Source organism: Pomacea canaliculata, linkage group LG9, assembly GCF_003073045.1.
Source record: "Pomacea canaliculata isolate SZHN2017 linkage group LG9, ASM307304v1, whole genome shotgun sequence".
Classification (NCBI taxonomy): Eukaryota; Metazoa; Mollusca; class Gastropoda; order Architaenioglossa; family Ampullariidae; genus Pomacea; species Pomacea canaliculata.
The window spans coordinates 10,608,715-10,631,570 of record NC_037598.1 but is presented as its reverse complement, the minus strand read 5'-3'; the positions used below and the strand labels follow the sequence as shown (position 1 = coordinate 10,631,570).

At 36.0% G+C, this 22,856-nt stretch overlaps 2 protein-coding genes across 2 annotated transcripts in view; one reads left to right on the top strand and one right to left on the bottom strand.

Annotated features, from left to right (window-relative positions):
* LOC112572874 overlaps positions 1–22,856 on the bottom strand; it is a 56,364-nt gene that overhangs the window by 3,372 nt on the left and 30,136 nt on the right. The window lies entirely within an intron of this gene.
* LOC112572881 (lipoxygenase homology domain-containing protein 1-like) lies at positions 15,531–18,469 on the top strand. Its single transcript, XM_025252863.1, has 5 exons — positions 15,531–15,650; positions 15,982–16,229; positions 16,448–16,561; positions 16,859–16,912; positions 17,467–18,469. The coding sequence occupies exons 1-4, from the start codon at positions 15,599–15,601 to the stop codon at positions 16,883–16,885; spliced, it is 441 nt and encodes a 146-aa protein (XP_025108648.1). The 5' UTR covers positions 15,531–15,598; the 3' UTR covers positions 16,886–16,912; positions 17,467–18,469.

The window sequence follows — 22,856 nt, the reverse complement described above, 5'->3', positions numbered from 1 at the left end:
AAAAAAAGACCAAAAAAAATCAAAAAAAAATTCCGAAGGACAACAAATAAATTCTGTGACTTTTATAATCTTAAATCTTTACGCTAGAGAGTGAAAAATAATATTCATTAGCATGACACACACACATACACACGTACATACATAGATCTTACAAGATATACATGTTTACAACACAATTAAGGTCCACACGTATATAAACATAGATACATGTATAGGCAAAAACTAGTAGCACAACACAAAACATGAAAGTGAAAGTACAGCCTCATTAAGTAAGACAGTGGAAATGCAGATACAGTTCACTTCGTCACATTCACAACTAAGCTTTCACACATCCGTGATCCTAGCCTTGCTACTGAGTGTGACCTTTGACTTGCACTTATTTACAATAACTTCCTGTATGTACGTGATCTTTCATCGAGTCATTAAAAAACCGACCTCAGCGAGTGAAACAATATCAAGGTCTTCACCTGACTCTGTCGTGGTGGACATGGAAACTTCACAGACGATAACAACGATGAGAGGTCGAAGGAGAGACGCCATGTTTCGGTCCTTTATCATGACACTGTGTTCATGTCAGCCACTGTGTTGTAGGTGACATACTGTGCAAGCTGTTCGCCTGACCTTTAGCCTTGCATTTCTCGAGAACAGCCGGCTATAAATAGATGTGACCTGTCACCCGGTCCGCGCTCAGCCTACGACGCAGTGCTTCTCGCTCGACAACTCAAACCACGTGAACAGTCGTCTGCTGGTCTCTGAACGGTTTTGTTTGAACGCTCAGACACCGAGATTAGCCGAAAATTGTATCGAGACACTTAGCGAACTCTTTCTAAGATGGTGCTGAATGTGGAATGTCTTTACGGAAGAAATACACAAGGCACAGTGGAAGCAGGGTTGAGTTTACGAAGCAGGCGAGACTGCAGGGGTGACTGGGTGCGAATTGTATAACCAGGTCAAGGCCTGACTTGTCCTCCACCACACGTGACTCCGCATACGACGAATTACAAATACACGTTGAAATATTACTGAAAATTATATCTGAAAAACCATACGTCCCTAGCAGAATAACACCAAAACATTCCTCAAACATAGTGAGTGTAAAAATATTGTCCTTCAGTTTCGTAGAGAGACAATGTCCACTCATGTATTTAGCAGTGCATGTGATTGTATTGAGAAATCTTTTATGACGTGGACCATCATAATTTTTAACGACTAAAACTTGGGTCTAATTTATTTAATTTAAATGAGTGAGAACATTTCTTTTGTGTGTCTGTAAGTCTGTAGTGCCTCTGAAACGGAGAAACGCGTAAATGTCAGGAGAGAGTTGATAAGTATTGGACACCGCGACACCTAGATGGTTTGAAAGTCAAAACAATATTAATAGATAATTGGATTTCAGCAAGATGTTGATTGCGCAAATGAAGAAGACGCATACGAAAGTAAAAAGCGGGAATTGTGTGTACAAAAAGCTAAATAGTGTTTGCCTAAATGTAAAAATACTAAGAGTATGACACATAAAAAGAAGGAGAAAGTTCAAGAAGTACATATTCCTTCATCGTTGATATTATCGCACGTGAACAGCGATTGATGATGAGAACAACTGCTGGAAATGTATGACATAAAAGTATAGAATAAAAAGAAAAGGAAGATATCAAGAAGCTGAAGCTGATGTGTGCAGTATTTTTGGCACCATCTGTTTTAGCCACATCATATTGTCATCGCCACTCGTTGCACTAAGAAACATAATACAAAGTTAATTTTCATGTGATACGAGCTCTCGACACTGATGCCTCCATCCTTTTTACTACTGCTATTATTTTGATTGCTGCTGCAATCAAGACATGTGTGAAAATGATCCGAGAAGAGTATGTTTTATATGGCAAATAATCTTTCTAATTTTCTTTCTACTTTATACCCAAACCATCTGTGTGATTTTGTTCTCAAATGCAATAGAAATATTGATAAAGTCACATGGTCGATAATTAGTTTTGTAGTAAGTATATATATTCGTTATCACAGACTGTCTTTAGGAATTTTCCACGTGGACTCGCTGGCGTCGACTGGGAAGAACAGGATGTGGCCTCTCGTCTTTCTGCTCTTGTTCATTCAAAGTTTTGATGTTCAAGGTAAGGGTGATTGTAATGTACATTAATAATACACAAAAACACTTACAGTACACAGAAATAAATATATTTGTCAGGAAAAAAGGGAAGATTATAAAAACACAAAAGACTAGAAAAAGATAATTAATTAATGAAACGAAATTTTTGGTGTGTTTTATTTTACTAGGGTACGAATGGACGATTGATGTGTTTACATCGGACCAACAACATGCGGGTACAGACTCCGCTATCTATATTACTCTCATTGGAACTAGCGGAACTTCAAAAGCTCTACACTTAAACAATAAAGCCAACAACTTTGAGAGAGGGAGTAAGAACACATTCGTTGTTACAACGCCCTACATTGGTTTGCTGTGCTCAGCGGTCATCCGTTCTAGCGAAAGTAACATGGCTCATGCCTGGCATCTGAACAAAGTAAAATATTGTTTTTACAACGTTGTAAGCAATAAACACTAATAAAAATAAGAGAAACATTGTAGTTGGATGAGATACTCAACAAACATACCTGTAAATACCACAGTAGCGTGTGGTAGCTGTGCCACGTTTAAGTTTTACAAATATCATAAGACTGATTCCGTTTAAACTGAAAGAATCTAACGATACAGGTAAAGAGCATGGATAACCTCTTGGATAGCCCCCTCAACTTTGTAGAGATGAATGTCACAGTATATGATCCCTGTTCAGAATAAAATAAGTTTCGCAAATTTATTGCACAAATAATTTTGTTTGTTAGCTTTAATATATTCTTAACAAAGCAATACACATGCGAGAAGCCCCCAAGGAATTTGCAGTTAAAGACGAATTTGCCTAAAACTAATGGCAACAGGCAGACAATATTTCCTATGACACCTGACACACCGACTGTTATTTTACCTGGTTATGACTTTAGTAATACAACATCCATTAGGGTAAAGAAGCTTAAGTTTAATGTTTTGTATTTGCCTTTACAAGAAAATTTCTTAGTATTCATTCACAAAATGTGTATTTAATGCAATTTTGTCATGTTTGTCCTTTTTACAAATTTAAATCTCAATGATATAGAAAAGAGAATTCTCAACATGTCTAAACACATTAAATGTCTTATTGTTCATAATTTCTGTGTGATAACACACTTGCCACTAAGCTAGTGTCTTCCAAATTTTTGTGTTGTTCTGTTGCTCACAGATTCAGATTTATTCTCAAAACGCAAACACGCCGTACAATTTTAGGTGCGACTGCTGGATATCACCGAAAACTCAGTTACAGAGGAAACTTTACCCTGACCAATCATGTGAGAGAAATAAGTATATAGTATCTTATAAATATGTAAGAAATATATAATGGTAACACTCTTTGCCAAAAAGACAACATTTGTTGCTATGTGTGTTGCATATTTAGCATCTTGTAGAAGAGTGTAGATGTTTCTGAAACATTCAACTAGCCTGTTGCAAATTCACAACTTGACTAACACTGATTTTGTTGGATGAAAGTAATGTTATTAGGTTTAAAGCACATATTTTTTTTTATTTACATCAGTCTATATTTACATTTCTATACTGTCTGACAATGACTATTATCAGGTAAAAAGAAGTAGGTGCAGACTTTGAATACAGCGCTGACCAACCATCATAAAGGTATTGAAAATCATTTAGAAACGCGTTTCAATTCTGTAATTCTTGCTGAAAAATTACTTATATTTGCTTACATATTTTGCATAAAATTACCTGAAGCCGAAATATACTTGTAAAATATGTCATTGCTATGCATAATATAATATTATTATATAGTATAGCATACAATATGTAGTATAGTATACAATATATAGAAATATGCAATATAGAGAATAATAATTTCATTGAGCAGATATATTCACATGAATCTTACATTGTTAGTTTGCTTATTTACGTCCATAACAAACATTGCAAAATAACTGAAGCACTTTAGAAACTTTTAGCAATTTTACTTTACAACTTTTTTTTATAAAAGGCAATATATTGCAAAAACGTTTTAGAACTTGAAGATTTCCTTTAGAAAACGTTTTAAACAATACAATCAAACCGCTTAAAGCTATTTTATTTGTTTAATTTTTTTACACTTCATTAGATAATCTTCCATTTTTGTTTTCATGTAACTTACATTGTGTGTGCAGAGGATTCTTCACAGTGAAATACCTTGCTCATTGGCTAACAGGAGTGATAAGAAATATCTTTCAATGTCTACAGTCAACTTTCAACAGTGTCAGGGCACACACCAATGCTAATGATTTTGCTTGCAGTTTACAATCTTTAGTATATAACAGCAAAAGTAACACAAATTATGACAGTGTTTGTAGGCAATCCCATAAGAAACTGTATCGTAGTGATAAAAGCATAATTAATATGAGTCAATAATTGTTTTCAAAATAGTTGTGGAGGTTTGAGTGGTCATATTAATGATTCCATTAGAGTGTACTCCAGAAGGTAGCGGTTATGGACGAGCCTAAGATAACATTACAATTTGATACTTTGGTAATTCATATGATTGATATGCCTCTTTGTTAAAAGACATTTTTTAAGCTTCAAAAAGATTAATTTTCACACCTACCAAGTGTTAATTTAGATGTAATGGTCTTACTAAGAATATATTTTCTTTTTCTGGTGAATTTTGAGGGGTACCACTTTGAAAAAAAGTACATTTTTCAAAATATTATGGATTACAATCAATATTTTCATAGGAACAACATGAGAACACATTTTGTGCATAGTTATTTTATATTTGATTATTTTGACACAAGATATTATTAAAAAGTATAAATATACTGTTAGCATATACACTAGCCAACCATAAAGAGTAGTAAACTGTAAACGCCTCTGCAAAAGTATACCTCTTAAATTTTAAAGTCTTTTACCTCACAAACAATTCCAAAGCAGACAATTCTACAAAAAAAGAAGAAAATAATTTTTAATTGTTCGAATAGCGTGTTCTAAGATTTTGAAATGTATCGTTGTCAATGACTTCTAAAATGCACGGTGAAAATAAAAAAAATTAAAAGGCGAACATTTCTCTTTTGATATTTGAAGAAATTGTTTGTTTGGTGACTGCTATAGACAAAGAACTTGTCTACAAACACATACATAAATTTAGGCTTTCTGCAGGCAACCTAACAAGTACCTCTCCTGTACCTCTTAACCACTCCACCCCAGAAAACAAACTATCGTTCTATGACTGGACTTACAGTTATGTAGGACTGGGATATCGCGATATAGAAAGCCGCTGGATTATCTTGTGGCGATGTGGTATCGTCGCTATCAGTGGCAAAGTTTTAATTTGAGAAGGAAGATAATGTTGGTGTGTGTTCAGAAATGTTTTCTAACATTAGAACAACGTGTTCTACGAAAGATTTTAAGAAAGATTGATAGGGGCTACTGAAAAAAATGAAGAAATTTCCATGTTTTCAAACTCTTCTTTTTAACCCCATCATCTGAAATTCTAAGGAGTTAAAAGAATGTTTTAAATCAGTATAGACATATAACTCAAAGCTCCGTGAAGAAGAAATCCACTAACTCTAGTGTTCACTCCAAATGTTCAAGGTTTAATGTTCATGTCAAATGAACATTTATCGCAATCTGAAATCAAGTTTGTAAATGCTTCAAGATGTCCTGTGTGCGCCACGAATGGGCATAACCATAGTAGCGTAGAGATGGCGGCACCAGGATCAAGAGCTCGTATCAGATAATATTCAATTTCATATCTATTAAGTTTAATAGTGTAAGTAGAGACGATGGCAATTAAGTAAAGGACTTTAACATGATGTGGTTGAAACAGAAAACACTGCACAGTTCACCTCTTGGTCTCAAATGATTATTTCTTTTTATTTTAACTCTAAATTTTTTCTCATGAATTTCCAGCAGTTGTTTTCATCATTCCCTGCTGTGTACATACTACTACTACTACTGCAAAATTTATAAAGCTCGCACTCACACTTCTAGGGAGCATGGCATTAGTTCTTAAAGACCAGCCTGAATGTTTTGCTTTTTTGGCAGATATCAGTAGATAGAAAAGATATAATCTTAACCTGCAAATTTCTTCCTTCAAACCCATCCGTTAATTAAATATCCGTTACCAAAGTTCGCGATTCGTACCTGCGATCAATGAGCGCCCCTAACAGTGGGTTACGTCACCCTAACAGTGTACGACGTCACATTAGTACACCATTCACGACTATAGTAATGATGACGAATAAAATCCAAATACAAAACGGGAAAAAGATCCAAGTATCAAGTACTGACAGTACCATGATTTTGCAAATGGAGGATGAGGAGGGAAGTAGCTAAATGACATTATATGACAATACTCCCGATGAAGGAACTTTGACCTCTTCAACTCTCTCTTTGTCTATAAACGTCAGACACTTCGTATTTTTTCATTTAGGTAAACACTCGTTAGTATTTTGTACTAACACAATTCCTGCTTCTTATTTTGATTCTGCGTCCTCTTCATTTCTACAATAAATATCTTGCTGAAGGCCATTTATCTATTATAGTGTTTCGACTTTTAAACAATGTAGGTGTGACGGATACTTTAATGGATGTCCAACACTTATCACTTTTATCACACTTTCTTTACCGGCAACTTTCAAATAAGTAACAATATACTGTTTTAAATACCTATGAGCGAAATATTGTAAAAAAATCATTACTTCTGTCAGTGTGTGTGGGCGCATGCATGTTATGGTGTGCTTGCGGCCGCATGTTAGCCTGAGGACAACAATCATGTAACAGATGATCTGCAGAGGAATAATTGAAAAGATTTAACTGACGACAGAAAAGCATCCTCCGAGAGTGTAATTAAGATTATGTCCTTTGTCAGATGAAAATTCACTTCTATTAAGTTTACTAGAAGGCAGCTGGCATGACATGGACCCACATTGAAAGGGACGCACAGAGCTGGATCCAATGGCGTAGTGTAGTTGCAGCCCTATTCTCCACTGGGGAAAAAAAGGAAAACTAAATAAAAGAACAAAAAGTCTATTAGTGACACAAGAGGCGATGATAACATAATGTGGATGGAACAGATGGTGTTAAAAATACTGCACACAGCAGTTTCAGATCTCAAATTATGTGTTCTTGTTTTGTTTGACTCTATAGTTTGTTTTTTTTTTGGTCATACATTTCCAGCAGTTGCTCTCATCATCAATCGCTGTGCACGTATGATAATATAAACCATAAAGGAACTTTACCTCTTAAACTTTCTCGTTCTCTAATTATGTTTTGTCCCCGCTTAAAGGTTGTCCTGATGTCTAGAGGACCTGTACCTGACCTTATCGACAATGTTCCCCATTATCTCGCTGATATTGATAATATTGAGGGTCGCAGCTGGTCAGAATAAGTGAAATCTTGGGAGCACTCCCCGAGCTTAGAAAACCCGCCACGTCAGCGTTTTTATTGATTGACACGAAGACAGCAATCTGTCAGTTATTTGGAGCATCTTCGTTACCATGATCCTTCTTTGTGCAGTCAGTCTCTTCATAACTCCATAACTCGTTTTATAACCTATTGTTTCTTTGGCTGCTTTTGTTCTTAAGTGCAATTTAAATATTCATAAAGTCACATGACGGAAAATCTTTGTTCTGGTTAGTATATGTGCACTGGTGATCACACACTGTCTTTAGAACATTTCTACAAACAGAGTCGATTGCGTCTGGCTGGTTCAGCGGGATGTGGCGTTTCCTCTTTCTGCTCCTGCTTCTTGGAGGTTTTGGTGTCCATGGTAATTGGTGGTTGTAATATACATTAAGAATACACAAAACATTTGCCGTGTACAAGCACAAATAATTCTTGTCAAGAAAAAGAATTAGGAAAAAAGACAAGAAAAGAGAAATAGTGAATGTAAGACTCATTTTGGATTTGTTTTGTTTTTTCTATGAATCAGATTAAAGTTTATTGTGTATACATCAAATATACCTGATGTTGTTACACGCTCTAATGTCTATATTACCCTCTATGGAAGGAGGGGGATGTCTGAAGCTATTTGCATAAACAGTAAATAGAACATGGAAAGAGGGACTTTTAACATGTTCATTGGTGTGTTTTTTTTCTAGGGTATCGATGGAGAGTTGATACTTTTACAGCAAACACTGCTAATGCTGGTACAGACTCCGGTATCTTTATTACTCTATTTGGAACTCGAGGAAATTCCGAAGAAATAGAGTTAGACAATATAAACAACAACTTTGAACGTGGGGATATTGACACATTCTATATTGAGACGCCTAACATTGGTGAACTGTGCCGAGTGCGCATCAGGTCTGACGGTTTGTTACCTGCTCAGGGCTGGAAACTCGAAAAGGTAAAATATAACTTTTAAGCCATTCTATGAAATAAAACACTAATACAAATAACTGAGCTGTTGTACTTGGATCAAATACTTAACAAATATAGCTGTCAATACCACAATAGCATCTAGTCACAGTGGCACGTTCATGTTTTACAAAGGCCAAAAGACTGTTTTCTTTGAAGCTGAAAGAACTCAAAGTTACAAAAAAATAAGAAGTTATTAATGTAGTATATTTTTTTGCCATTAATTCTATTGAAGGTGCTATTTTCAATAAGCCGCCAAGATATGAGTGATATTTGATAAGGTAATTATGTGATCCATCCGTTGCGATACAAACATCCCAGACAGCACAAAATGTTGGACCAATGTAGGTCCAGCGCTAGTTGGTGCTGGCCATCTTGGCCTCTGAGAGGTAGACTGAAGCCAGGATGGAGACGATACAGCGGCATATATAGGAAACTCCTGCTACATGGCTGTCACCATGGTAACACGCCGTCTGCAGGTAGCCAATGATGGCTCGCAGTTGCCATGCATGACTGACATATGTATATATGTTGACTGGCACAGTGCACGACCAATCTGGGCTTTCAGTACGATGACAATATATAAATATTTATATATGTCTTAGACTGCGCCCTAGAATACCTAATGGAAGCCAACAAATGTGAGTTTTATAATTTTCCATACTGGGCCAAAATATTTAGACACGATAGCTTGAGCCGGAGGGCTCAACATTAGAACAATATTTTCCCTAGATTTATTTCATTTAAGTGGACACATTTCTTTTATGACATCACATTGTTTACGGTAACTGCGGTAGATATCACAACTAATTACCACGGACAACATTATTCACTGTGTAGAATAAAATAAGTTTTGTAAATTTATGACACAATACATTTTGTTTATTAACTTTAATATATTCTCAACAAAGCATTATAGATGCTAGAAGTGCCCCAAGGAATTTGCAGTTAAAGACGAATTTGCCTAAAACTAATGGCCGCAGACAGACAATATTTCCTATGACACCTGACACACCGACTGTTATTTTACCTGGTTATGTCTTTAGTAATACAACATCCTTTAGAATAAAGCAACTTAAGTTCAATGATTTGTATTGGTTTTTACAAAAATATTTCTTATCATTTATTCACAAAAGGCGTATTTAATGCAATTTTGTCATGTTTGTCCTTTTTGCAAATGTAAATCTTTATGATATAGAAAAGATAATACTCAGGTTGTCTATAGACATTAAATGTCTTATTGTTTATGATTTCTGAGAGTGATTACACACTTGTCGCTAAGCTAGTGTCTTCCAAGCTTTTGTGCTGTTCTGTTGCTCACAGATTCAAATTGTTCCTGAAGTACCAGCTCGACTTATCAACTTTTCGTGCAATTGCTGGTTGGATTCGGATGATGATCACTTAGAGGAGACACTTAAAAATAATGATTATCCATTCTCGAAGGTAAAGAAGTAAATCCTAGTTACCAATCGAAATATATAAACAATATTTTATGTTGACAATCTTTGTTAAAAAAGACAAAATGTGTTGCTTTGTGTGTTTCAAACCTGCAATATTTAGCATCTTGTAGTAGATTGTAGATGTTTCTACAATTTTAAAATATGCTGTTGAAAATTTACGACTTGACTAACACTGATTTTTGTTTTTTTGGATAAAAGAAATGTGATTAGGTTGTTAGCACATTTTTGTATTGACATCAGTCTACATTTACATTAATATAAAATCTGACAATGACTGTTATCAGGTAATCCGAGGTAGGTGCATACTTTGAATGCGGCGCTGACCAAACAGCATAAAGGTATTGAAATATCTTTTAGACACGCACATTATTATTCATTTATAAATCACCAGTTCTGTAATCCTTGCCAAACAAATTAATTATATGTTCTTCTATATTTTGCAGGAAAAAAATCTCTAGCTAAACTATATACATAAAATATATCATATTTATACATAATATAATGTTAATATATCTTATAGCATGCAATATATAATATAGTATACAATCCAAATATGCAAAGTAGAGAATAATAAGCAAGTGTATTTTACAACTATTTTTGTGTAAAAGTTAATAAAGATGACTAAATTGTTACTTTTAGGAAATTCATTGCTAACCTGTTGTAGAAGTTGTAGATTTTCTTATTTACATCTTATCTACAAAGGGATTCAAGCTATTTATATGTTGAATGCTTATCATTTTATAAGATTTTTTACTTTTTTTGTTTTTAAGTTACTTACATTGTGTGTGCAGAGTTTTTACACCTGATGGAACACCTTGCTCATCGGCTAACAGGAATTATAAGAAATATCTGTCAACGTCTACTGTCACCCTTCAACAGTGTCATGGACACACCTCTGATAATGTTTTTGTTTACAGTTGAAAATCTAAATCTCTAGTATATTACAACAAAAATAACTAAAACTATGACAGTGTGTATGACATCCCATAAGGCACTGCAATGTGGTGATAAAAGCATAATTAGTATGAGTCAAAAATTGTTTTTAAAATATCTGTTGAGGTTTGTGTGGTCAAATTGGGGATCCCATTAGAGTATACTTCAGAAGATAGAGATTATGGGCGAGTGTAAGATAACAACCCATTTGAATACTTTGATATATAATACATATAGCTGAGATTCCTATTTGTTGAAAGACTTTGTGTTTAGCTTCAAAAGATTAATTTTCACACCTGCCAAGTATTAATTTAGCTGTAATTGTCTTAGTAAGAATAAGTTTTCTTTTTTTCTGGTGATCTTTGAGGGGTAGCACTTTGACCAGAGATATCTCCAAGACATTCAAAGATATAAAAATGATCATTCTTGAAAATTGAGATGAGAATTTGTACTATAGAAAGACACTCTATTCAATTATCTGCAAGTTTTATACTGTCTAAATGTTATTTTCGAAGTATTATCGATTACAGTCAGAATTCTAATTTAAACTACTTGAAAAATCATTCCACAGATAGTTATTTTATATTTGATTATTTTGTCACAAGATGTTATGAAAAGGTAGGAAATATAGTGTTAACATATACACTCGCCAACCCTCAAAAGTAGTAAACTGTTAACGCTTCTGCAAAAGTATGCCTCTTAACCCAAGGTCTTTTACCCCACAAGCAATTCTAAAGTAAACAATTCTTTAAAAAGAAAAAGAGTGGAAAATAATGTCAAATATTTAGATAAGCGTATTTCAAGATTTCGAACAGTATCGTTGTAAATTACATCTAAAATGCAAGGTAGAAATTAAAAAAGTTGAAGGCAAACATTTCTGTTTGTTAGCTGCTATAGACAACAACATATCTCTAAACACATACACACATGTCCTTACTACATGCCTGTTCATCTGTTTATGTGTTGTAATAAGACAAACGCACACTTAAGTTGCATATGTACGAAATATCTCTCTCACACAAACACACACTCCTACACACACACAAAGCTCGACGAGCCACCACAAATGAGGATGAGGAGTTTATGAATGCTTCACATTATTTATTATTGTACTTTTTCTTTGTATTGTCTGTAGTTTGAGTACAAATCCACGTTGAATTGACTAACCGGTAACGGACATTAACATGGCGCTTAATCACAGAATCTTTGCCTACTTTCAAACATACCGAAATACCTGATTGGTTAAGTTTTTCCCGCTCTTAAAGGAAGTCTTTTGTCTGGAAAACACTCCTAAATACAGTGATACCTCGGTTCTCGAACGCCTTGACTTTCGACCAAATCGGTATTCGACCAGGAAATTCGAGAAAATTTTGTCTTGGAATCCGAACAAATATTTGGAACTCGAACATCCGAACGTCCGAGATGAGCCGAATGGCGTTCATTCGGCCCAGCGCGCCTTGCTTGCGTCATCAGTGTGAGTGTAGAGAGAGAGACAGTCACGTTTTTGTGGAGAGAGTCATGAAATGTGTGCAAAATGGGCAGAAATCGCAAATTTTGTTGAACAACATCACCCTGATAAAGTGGTAGCAAATAGAGCAGTTAACATTTTTAATGACAATGTTATGTCCACTTTCCGCAAAATTTTGCAAAGGAGAAAAAAACAGCAAACAATTGACAAATTCTTCAGTAAAGAAATCAGACAAGCAACTGCAGAGCAAGATTCTGATTCTCCTCAGCAAAAGATACAGAGAACAGAAACACCCGAAGAGCAGTTACCCTCTGTTTTTATTAAAGAGGACTCCCCTTCAAAACAATAACCATCCCCCTACCCTCCTCCCTCCACATTCATTCTCTCCTGCCATAAAGTTTGGTACAGGTACAGTAAATGAAACACAATTTACTGTACTGTACAGTACATTTTATTTATTTATTTATTTTTTTTTTAATAAATACACTTTTATTTCTTATTTCTTGTTGAGAGTCATGTTTTTCTACATATTATATACAAACTAGGCCAGTAAATAGGCATTTTCTGGGGCTTGGAACGAATTAATCCAGTTTCCATTATTTCCTATGGGTTTCATTGCTTTGGTTCTCGAACAATTTGGTTCTCGACCGTCCTCCCGGAACGAATTATGTTCGAGAACCGAGGTATCACTGTAGTCGAGTGCTTGCCTCCCTTATGTATTCATTCATATGCGCACAGCGCGATGTGTTGTAAGACTGTAGCCCGAGGTCGTACATGCAGGGCCGTGCTTAGGGGCAGGCGGACGAGGCATCTGCCTAGGGCCCCCGCGCTTTTGATTGACGAACGTTACAAATAAATTAATCGTAGGCTTATGTTGTAATGTGTATGCAGCATGCTGTCAATGATAAAAGACGAGATATCCCTGAGGAAAAAAGTGACTTTAGATCCCAACTAAAACCGTGTGATCGTGGCGTGAGGGCCCCGCACATGCCCTTTGCCTCGGGCCCCGCGGGTCCTAAGAACGGGACTGCGTACATGTACATATCTGTAGGACAAGGCCCGGGTGGCACTGCGCGGGGTGGGTCAACTATGATCAACGCGTCGGCAAAACATTTTGTAACAACGACATCCACTATTTAGAAACGAAACCATGCAACTCTTACACATCCAGAAGCAGAACATAAAAATCTCTGTGTGTGTAATTATGTGTGCGCATGCGCGAGCGCTTTTAGCTTATGTTAGTCAGAGTTAGTGGGAAAAAAAACAAAAACAGATGGGTCATCTGAAAGGCAGTAGAAAGAATAAACAGATTAACTTACGATGTAAAATCATCCTCTCAAGGTGTAATAAACTGGAATTTTTAGTCTCTCACATTATGTCCTGTGTGCTACAGCACTGAACATAACCGCAGTAGTGTACAGATGGCGGCACCAGGATCAAGAGCTCGCATCAGATAAAACTCAATTTCATATCTATTGTTTAGTGCAACAAGAGACGATGGCAGTTAAGTAAATGACATGATGTGGTTAGAGCAGATGGTGCCAAACATACTGCACACATCAGCTCTTGGTCTCAAAATATTATTTCGTCTTCCTTTAACTTTATATTTTTTTCTCATATATTTTCCATCGCTGTGCACATAATAATAATAATGATGATGACGACGACGACGACTACGACGACGACGACGACGACGACGACGACGACGACGACGATGATGATGATGATGACGCGCATTTTCACTAGTTTTACGGAGGATGGTATAAGACCAACTTGAATGGTTTCATTGTTTTGCAGATATGGGTAAATACAGGCGATATAATCTTAACCTGTAAATTAAAGACTCTTCACACATCCGTTAATTAAATAAATATCTGTTACCAAAGTAAGCGATTCGTACCTGCGATCGACCAGCGCCACTAACAGTGGGTTACGTCACGCTTACAATGTACCACGTCACGCTAACAGTGTGCTACGTCACGTTAGTACACTATTCACAACTTTGCCAGCCGTCAACACCAATCACAGCGACAGTCCGGGACGCATAGGGTCACGTGCTAAGGAAATTGTTTATCAGAAACACGAGAAATGAAGAGTCAGCGTCAGAATAATCCAGAATGTCGCTCATTCTCTCTCTCTCTGTGGTTGGTGTTGACTGTACGCAATGTTGTGAATGGGGCACCAACGTGACGTAGTACACTGTAACGGCGCTTGTTGATCGCAGGTGTGAATCGTAGCGAATAGTTAATTAACTGATGGGTTAAGGCTGAAATTTACAGGTTAGGTTTATATCGCAGATATCTACTGATATCTGAAAAAAGGCAAACGGTGTAGGTTGGTCTTTAAGAAGAGCAACGAGACATGGACAACATACGAGGGACAGAAGAACAATGAAACAACATATGAACGACTGTAGTAATGTTGACAAATAAAATCCAAATATAAAAAAGGGGAAAAAGATCCAAGTATCAAGTACTGACAGTACCATGATTTTGCAAATGGAGGACGAGCAGGGAAGGGCTAAATGACATTATATGACAATATTCCCGATGAAGGAACTTTGACCTCTTCAACTCTCTCTTTGTCTATATACGTCATTTAGGTAAACACTACTTAGTATTTTGTACTTACAAAACTCTTGTTTATTATTTTGATTCTGCGTCCTCTTCATTTGTACTATAAATATCTTGTTGCAGGCCATAAATTATAGTTTTAACTTTAAAACAATGTAGGTGCGACGGATACTTCAATGGATGTCCAACACTTATCGCCTCTATCTTGATGCATGTACGTCTCTACGTTTCTAAGGTCCTGTTTATGTTAACTACAGACTTAGGGTAAGAAAAAGAATGTTTTCGCTCACATAAATTGAATAATTTTTGCCCCATTTCTAGTAATTAAAAAAACTACGAAGTTTCTCGTAACAAAACGTTTATCAACAGTTTTTATGCTCTTTTTTTTGGAAAGGAGTTGATGTCATTCTGCTTGATCTTCTGAGCCTGGATAAAGCAATGTTTCACATGAACAACACATTCCTGGGTCATACAGATATATAATCACAAAGCTGGGCTCTAAACCGTGTCTCTGGTAACATTTCATTAACAGCGTCGTCTGATACGATAGACGAAAATCTGGATTTCTCGCTCTTTTCACCACCACCCCACCACACCCCCGCCTCCATATCTTACGTTAGTACCAGTGACGTCAGACCTCCCAACGAGCAAGCGACACGCGACAATCACAAACTGTCGTTAGAACATTTCTACAGATACAGTAGATTGCGGCTGTTGATACAGAGGGATGTGGCGTTTCGTCTTTCTGCTCCTGCTTCTTGCATCTTTTGGCGTCCATGGTAATTGGTGGTTGTAATATACATTACAAATACACAAGACAATAACAGTGTACAAGCAGAAATAATTCTTGTCAAGAAAAAGAATTAGTAAAATGACAAGAAAAGAGAAATAATGAATGTAAACTCATTTTGGATTTGCTTTGCTATTTCTAGGAATCAGGTTGAAGTTTATTGTGTAAACATCAAATATACCTGATGTTGTTATACACTCTAATATCTATATTATCCTCTATGGAAGGAGGGGAACGTCTGAAGCTATTCGCTTAAACAGTAAATAGAACGACATGCAAAGAGAGACTTTTAACATGTTCATTGGTGTGTTTTTTTCTAGGGGCCCGATGGTGGGTTGATACTTTTACACTGTACACTTTTGGTGGGGGTACAGACTCCGGTATCTTTATTACTCTATTTGGAATTAATGGAAAATCCGAAGAAATAGAGTTAGACAATCACGACAACAACTTTGAAGCTGGGCATAAAGACATGTTCTTTATTGAGACGCCCGACATTGGTACACTGTGCCGCGTGCGCATCAGGTCTGACGGTAGGCACCTTGCTCATCCCTGGAATCTCCAAAAGGTAAAATATAACTTTTAAGCCATTCTATGAAATAAGACAATAATAAAAATAACTGAACTGTTGTACTTGGATCAGATACTTAACAAATATAATAAAAAAGTAATTCTCAGCTTGTCTATAGACATTAAATGTCTTATTGTTGATGATTTCTGTGAGTGATTATACACTTGTTGTTAAATAGTTTCTTGCAAGCTTTTGTGCTGTTCTGTTGCTCACAGATTGACATTTATCCTGAAGGATCAACTGATCCTTTCACCTTTACGTGCCATTGCTGGTTGCAAGAAGGTCACTTAGAGGAGACAATTAATAATATTAATCTTCCTCCCTCGATGGTAAAGAAGTAAATCCTAGTTACCAATCGAAATATATAAACAATATGTAATGTTGACAATCTTTGTTAATAAGACAAAATGTGTTGCTATGTGTGTTTCAAACCTGCAATATTTAGCATCTGGTAGAAGAGTGTAGATGTTTCTAAATTATTCAACTATGCTGTTGAAAATTCACGACTTGACTAACACTGATATTTTGTGTGTGATAAATGTAATGTGATTGGTTGCTAGCACGCTTTTATATTGACATCAGTCTACGTTTACATTAAATAAAAATCTGACAATGACTGTTATCAGGCAAACCAAGGTGGATGCAGTCCTTGAATCCGGCGCTGAACAGCCAGCATAAAGGTATTAAAATATCATTTAGACACGCACATTTTTCTTCATTTATAAATCACCAGGTCTCTATAATCCTTTCCAAAAAAATTAATTATATGCTCTTTTATATTTTGGAATAAAAAATCACTAGCTAAAACTATATACATAAAATATATCATATTTATATATAATATAATGTTAATATATCTTTTAGCATGCAATATATAATATCGTATACAATCCAAATGTGCAAAGTACAGAATAATACTTTAATTGGGGAGACATATTCACATAAATCTTAGATTGTTTGTTTGTTTATTTACGTCCATAACAAACATTGTAAAGTAATTGAAACACTTTAGAAACTTAGCAATTGTACTCTACAACTATTTCTGTGTAAAAGTTAATAAAGACAACTCAAATGTTACTTTCAGGAAATTCATTTCTAACATGTTGTAGAAGTTGTAGATTTGCTTGTTTACATCTTATTTACAAAGGGCTTAAGGCTATTGATTTGTTCTTGGTTTATTATTTTATTAGATTATTTCATTTTTGTTTTCATTTGACTTGTATTGTGTGTGCAGAGTTTATTCACCTAATGGAACACCTTGCTCATCGGCTAACAGGAATTATAAGAAATATCTGTCAACGTCTACTGTCAACCTTCAACAGTGTCAAGACACACACCCATGCTATGATTTTGCTTAGAGTTGAAAATTTCTAGTATATTATAACAAAAGAAACTAAACTTATGCCAGTGTGTAGGACATCCCATAAGGCACTACAATGTGGCGATAAAAGCATAATTAATATGAGTCAAAAATTGTTTTTGAAATATGTCTGGAGGTTTGCGTGGTCAAATCGGCGATCTCATTAGAGTATACTTCAGAAGATTATGGGCGACTGTATGATAACAACCCTTTGGGATACTTTGACATATAATACATACATATGGATGAAATGCCTCGTTTTGGAAAGACTTTGTGTTTAGCTTCAAAAGATTAATTTTCACAACGACCAAATATTAATTTAGCTGTAGTTGTTTTTCTAAGAATACGTTTCTTTGTTCTGGTAAACTTAGAGGGGTAGCACTTTGACCACAGATATCTCTAAGACATTAAAAAATATAAAAAGGATCATTCTTGAAAACTGAGATAAAAACTTGTACTATAAAAAGACACTATTCAATGATCTGCAAGTTTGATACTGTCTGAATGTTAGTTTGAAAAAAGTACATTTACAAAATATTATCGATTACAGTAAAAATTCTAATTTAAACTACCTGAAAAATCATTCCGCAGTTAGTTATTTTATATTTGATTATTTTTTCACAAGATGTTATGAAAAGTAGGAAATATAGTGTTAACATATACACTAGCCAACCCTAAACTGTAAAGACTTCTGCAAAAGTAGACCTCTTAAGCCAAAGTCTTGTACCCCACAAGCAATTCTAAAGTAAACAATTCTACAAAAAAGAGTGGAAAATAATGTCCAATTTTTCTAAAAGCGAGTTCTAAGATTGTGAACAGTATCGTTGTAAATGACATCTATTATGCAAGGTAAAAATAAAAACAGTTGAACTGCAAACATTTCTCTTTTGTTATTTGAAAAAAATGTTTCTTTGGTAGCTGCTATAGACAAAAACTTACCTCCAAACACATAGACACATGTCCTCACTACATGCCTGTTTATGTGTTTGTGTGTTGTAATAAGACAAACGCACACTTAAGTTGCATATGCACGAAATATCTCTCTCACACACAAACACACACGCGTACACACACACATACACAATAAGACAGATATAGAGATAGTCGTTCCCATCTTGAATGGTGCTGGTTACCTTCATAGCAGTTGTTTAAACGAGAGAGAGACAAAAAAGAAAAGTTCCAATCTTCAGTTGTACCACCTGTCTACACAACGGCTTTATAAAAGAAAAATAAAAGACAGGGATTTAAGCAACTTAATTCTCACTGAAGTCTTCTGTTGTCCACGTTTAAGAAGTGTGTGTTGGTGTGCGTGTGAAGAAAGAGATAAAGAGAGAGAGAGAGTGTGTGGTTTTTTTTCCATTATTTCTGACTCTCAGTCTATTACTTGCAGTCAGTAGGCAAGGTCTGATAATGTTAGGCGTGGGGGCCTAACCACGTGGTGGGTATCCTGCCATACAATCATCCTGTTAATTATCATGAATGGCACCAGCTGTCTTGACAGCAATAGTTCAACGTGCCACTTCTATAACAAACACCATCTGTTAATATCGCTTAAAATATCAACGACTTCTTTTTCCAGATGGCGGCTGATGGAAAATTTAGCAATAAAAACCTTTGATAGTTTGAGAAGTTTATGGCAGTTAGGAAATTTTATCTGAGAAAACAAAATTTTTATTTCTTGAGTCATCGCGTGTCCCGCTGTCTAGGACGGAATGACCGTATCGGTATGTTGAGAACATGTGCACATATAAATGGTTTTACCATGCTGTATAGCATCTGCTCAGTAAAATGTTTGTTTGCCAAGACATCATTGTCATACGCATGTGATTTGTTGTCCACCGCACAGCTTGTTTTACTGTGCAAATGCTATAAAGAGGGGATAAAATTATAATTTTATTTTCATGTGCAGACCATGCAATGACGGTTGTATTGTCCCAGACGGCGGGCATGCGACACGTGCAGTGACTTATGGGACCGTTAGTGGTAGGAAGACTGGGAGTGTACACGTTGCAAAAGGACTAATTAGTGTTAATTAGACTAATTAGTGTTAACACACTTGAACCCGATTTACCTGGCAACCTTTCTCTTTGAACCTGCAGTCTAGCTTCAGAAACTGAACTACCTTAAGTGTGTTTCAGCTTTCAGATGCATTTGTCTTCTCACATCTTTTGTGTGTGATTGGCTTTGGGATGTTTTCGTTCTCTAATATGTGGGGAAGGTGGGATTATAGTTATATATAGGCAGATAAAAGTATGTGTGTGTCAGGGGTATTAGAAAAAATATTTAAGCAGATATGTGTGTGTATGTGGTGAGGTTTACATATACATACATAAGCAGATATGAGACTGTGTGTAGGGGGATCATATATAAATATGCACATATGAGTGAGTAGCTGTTAGTGTCAGGGGGTATTAGATAAATATATATGTCCAGATATGACTATGTGTGTAAGGGAGGTTACATGTATATATATATACACATATAAAAGCAAAGATGAGTATGTGCTGGGGGAGTTGCATATATACAAGCAGATATAAGGCTGTGTTGGTGGGGTGGTTACACATGTATACATAAGCAGATGTGTGTGTTTGTAGGGGGGATTATAATATATATATATGTGAATATGAGTAGCTGTGTGTGTCAGCGGGCATTATATATATATATATGTAAATATGAGTAGGTGTGTAATGAGAACTATATATATAGGCAGACATGATTAAAAATATATGTGTGTATATATATCTGTGTTAATGTAGGAATGAAAGAGAGGGCAAAAATTCACCTTCAAAACCTGTTGGTTGTTTACATGTGTTTATATACTTTGAATTATTTGATTACATATTTAGTGATCTTATTTGCATGAAAGGGCTAGGAGAAGGAAAGAACAAGTGAGTGAGGCAAGAAATTACTTTTTAATGTATTAACTGTTACAAACCGACAAGTGAAGGGGTGTGTGTGTCATGCATGTGAATATATGTATATTTTGAATATCTCAATACCCTTAAAAGGGTGAAAAAAAAAAAGATTCTTGAATCCTAAGCTTCAGAAACTGATGACACTCTGAAACACACGAACTAAGTGCTTGGATGAAGATGTAAGGAATAAACCAAGTAGTGCTAGATTACACAAAATATTTCTTCAAGAATTCTTAAAGTGAAAGGTTTTAAAATCAAATGACCACAAATGAAAGCACTAATTAAAAATGCCAAATGCTGTGCTTGTCTACCATGATTTTAATTCCTTTTTTACTCTTATATTACTACAGCACATTACAGTACAGTCACTAAATACAAGTGCACAATTAACTCATCTATAACAATAACCTTTCTCCCATTCTCTTACTTTTTGTCTCTCTTCTGCACTCACACGTTTTCTTTCATCTCTCTCACTCTCCTTCCCACACAGGCATGCAAACAATTAGCCTCCACTTTCACTCGTGCTACTCATTAATTTACAGACACAAAAAGAATGTTTTCGCTCACATAAATTGAATAATTTTTGCCCCATTTCTAGTAATTCAAAAAAACTACAAAGTTTCTCGTAACAAAACGTTTATCAACAGTTTTTATGCTCTTTTTTCGGAAAGGAGTTGATGTCATTCTGCTTGATCTTCTGAGCCTGGATAAAGAGATAATTAACATGAACAACACATTCCTCGGCCATACAGATATATAATATATAATATATAATCTGGCCTCTCAAGCGTGTCTCTGGCAACATTTCATTAACAGCGTCGTCTGCTACGATAGACGAAAACCCTGTCTACACACAGCAAAGTGCCTAGTACAATCGTTGTCGCTGAACACCTCTCATTCTTACACAAATAGAAATTCCCCATGACATAAACTCAGCACATAAGTATTGCCCCGCCCCACATACATCTGTACCGAGATCTATTGGCCTGCAAACAGGCGACAGGAAGAGTTCTCTCTACTAACCCAATCAGCTCATGACGAGTTCATTCTGCCGCACGCATAAAACGGAGGAGAAGAAGGAACGGCTGACAGGACACGTCCCAACCGCGGGGAACAGCACACAGCCGAGTCCTGGGTACATCAACGTCTCCTCGCACCGACGCTCTGCTGTCTCACTAACGGTTCGATCCCCGGGCTTGCAACACATAGTCACCGTCGAGCTCTGGATTTCTCGCTCTTTTTACCACCACCCCACCACATCCCTACCTGCATATCTTAGTACCAGTGACGTCAGACCTCCCAACGAGCAAGCGACAATCACAAACTGTCGTTAGAACATTTCTACAGATACAGTAGATTGCGGCTGTTGATTCAGAGGGATGTGGCGTTTCGTCTGTCTGCTCCTGCTTCTTGGAGGATTTGGCGTCAGTGGTAAGCGGTTGATATAATGTACATTAAGAATACACAAAACACTTACAAGCAGAAATATTTTTTGTCAAGAAAAAGAATTAGGAAAAAAGACTAGAAAAGAGAAATAATGAATGTAAGACTCATTTTGGATTTGTTTTGTTTTTTTCTAGGAATCAGATTAAAGTTTATTGTGTATACATCAAATATACCTTATGTGGTTACACACTCTAATATCTATATTACCCTGTATGGAAGGAGGGAAACGTCTAAAGCTATTCGCTTAAACAGTCAATAGAACGACATGGAAAGAGGGACTTTTTAACATATTCTTTTGAATGTTTTTGTTTTCTAGGGTACCAATGGACTGTTCAAACTTTTACAGTGCACAGTTGGCAAGGGGGTACAGACTCTGCTATCTTTATTACTCTATTTGGAACTCACGGAAATTCCGAAGAAGTAGAGTTAAACCCTCCAATCCCAAAGTATGGACGAAAGTTTCGGGACAAATTCGATATTCATACGCCCAACATTGGTACTCTGTGCCGCGTGCGCATCAGGTCTGACGGTTCGCATGCCTGGCATCTCAATAAGGTAAAATATAACTTTTAAACCCTTCTATGCAATAAAACACTAATACAAATAACTGAACTGTTGTACTTGGATCAAATACTTAGCAAATATAGCTGTCAATAGCACCATAGCATCTAGTCACTGTGCAACGTTCATGTTTTACAAAGGCCATAACACTGTTTTCTTTGAAGCTGAAAGAACCAAATCTTATAGGCAAAAAGAAGTTCTTAATGTAGTATATATTGTTTTTGCCATTACTTGACTTCTGTTGAAGATGCTATTTTCATTCAATAAGCCGCCAAGGTATGAGTTGATATTTGATATGGTAACAATGTGATCCATCCGTTGCGATACAAACATCCCAGACAG

Bases quoted from the DNA above. Each gene is read 5' to 3' on its own strand.
- LOC112572881 (XM_025252863.1), top strand. From the start codon at position 15,599: ATGTGGCGTTTCGTCTTTCTGCTCCTGCTTCTTGCATCTTTTGGCGTC. The intron at 15,651-15,981 runs GTAATTGGTGGT...GTTTTTTTCTAG, and splicing joins TGCATCTTTTGGCGTCCATG to GGGCCCGATGGTGGGTTGAT. The intron at 16,562-16,858 runs GTAAAGAAGTAA...GACTGTTATCAG, and splicing joins TTAATCTTCCTCCCTCGATG to GCAAACCAAGGTGGATGCAG.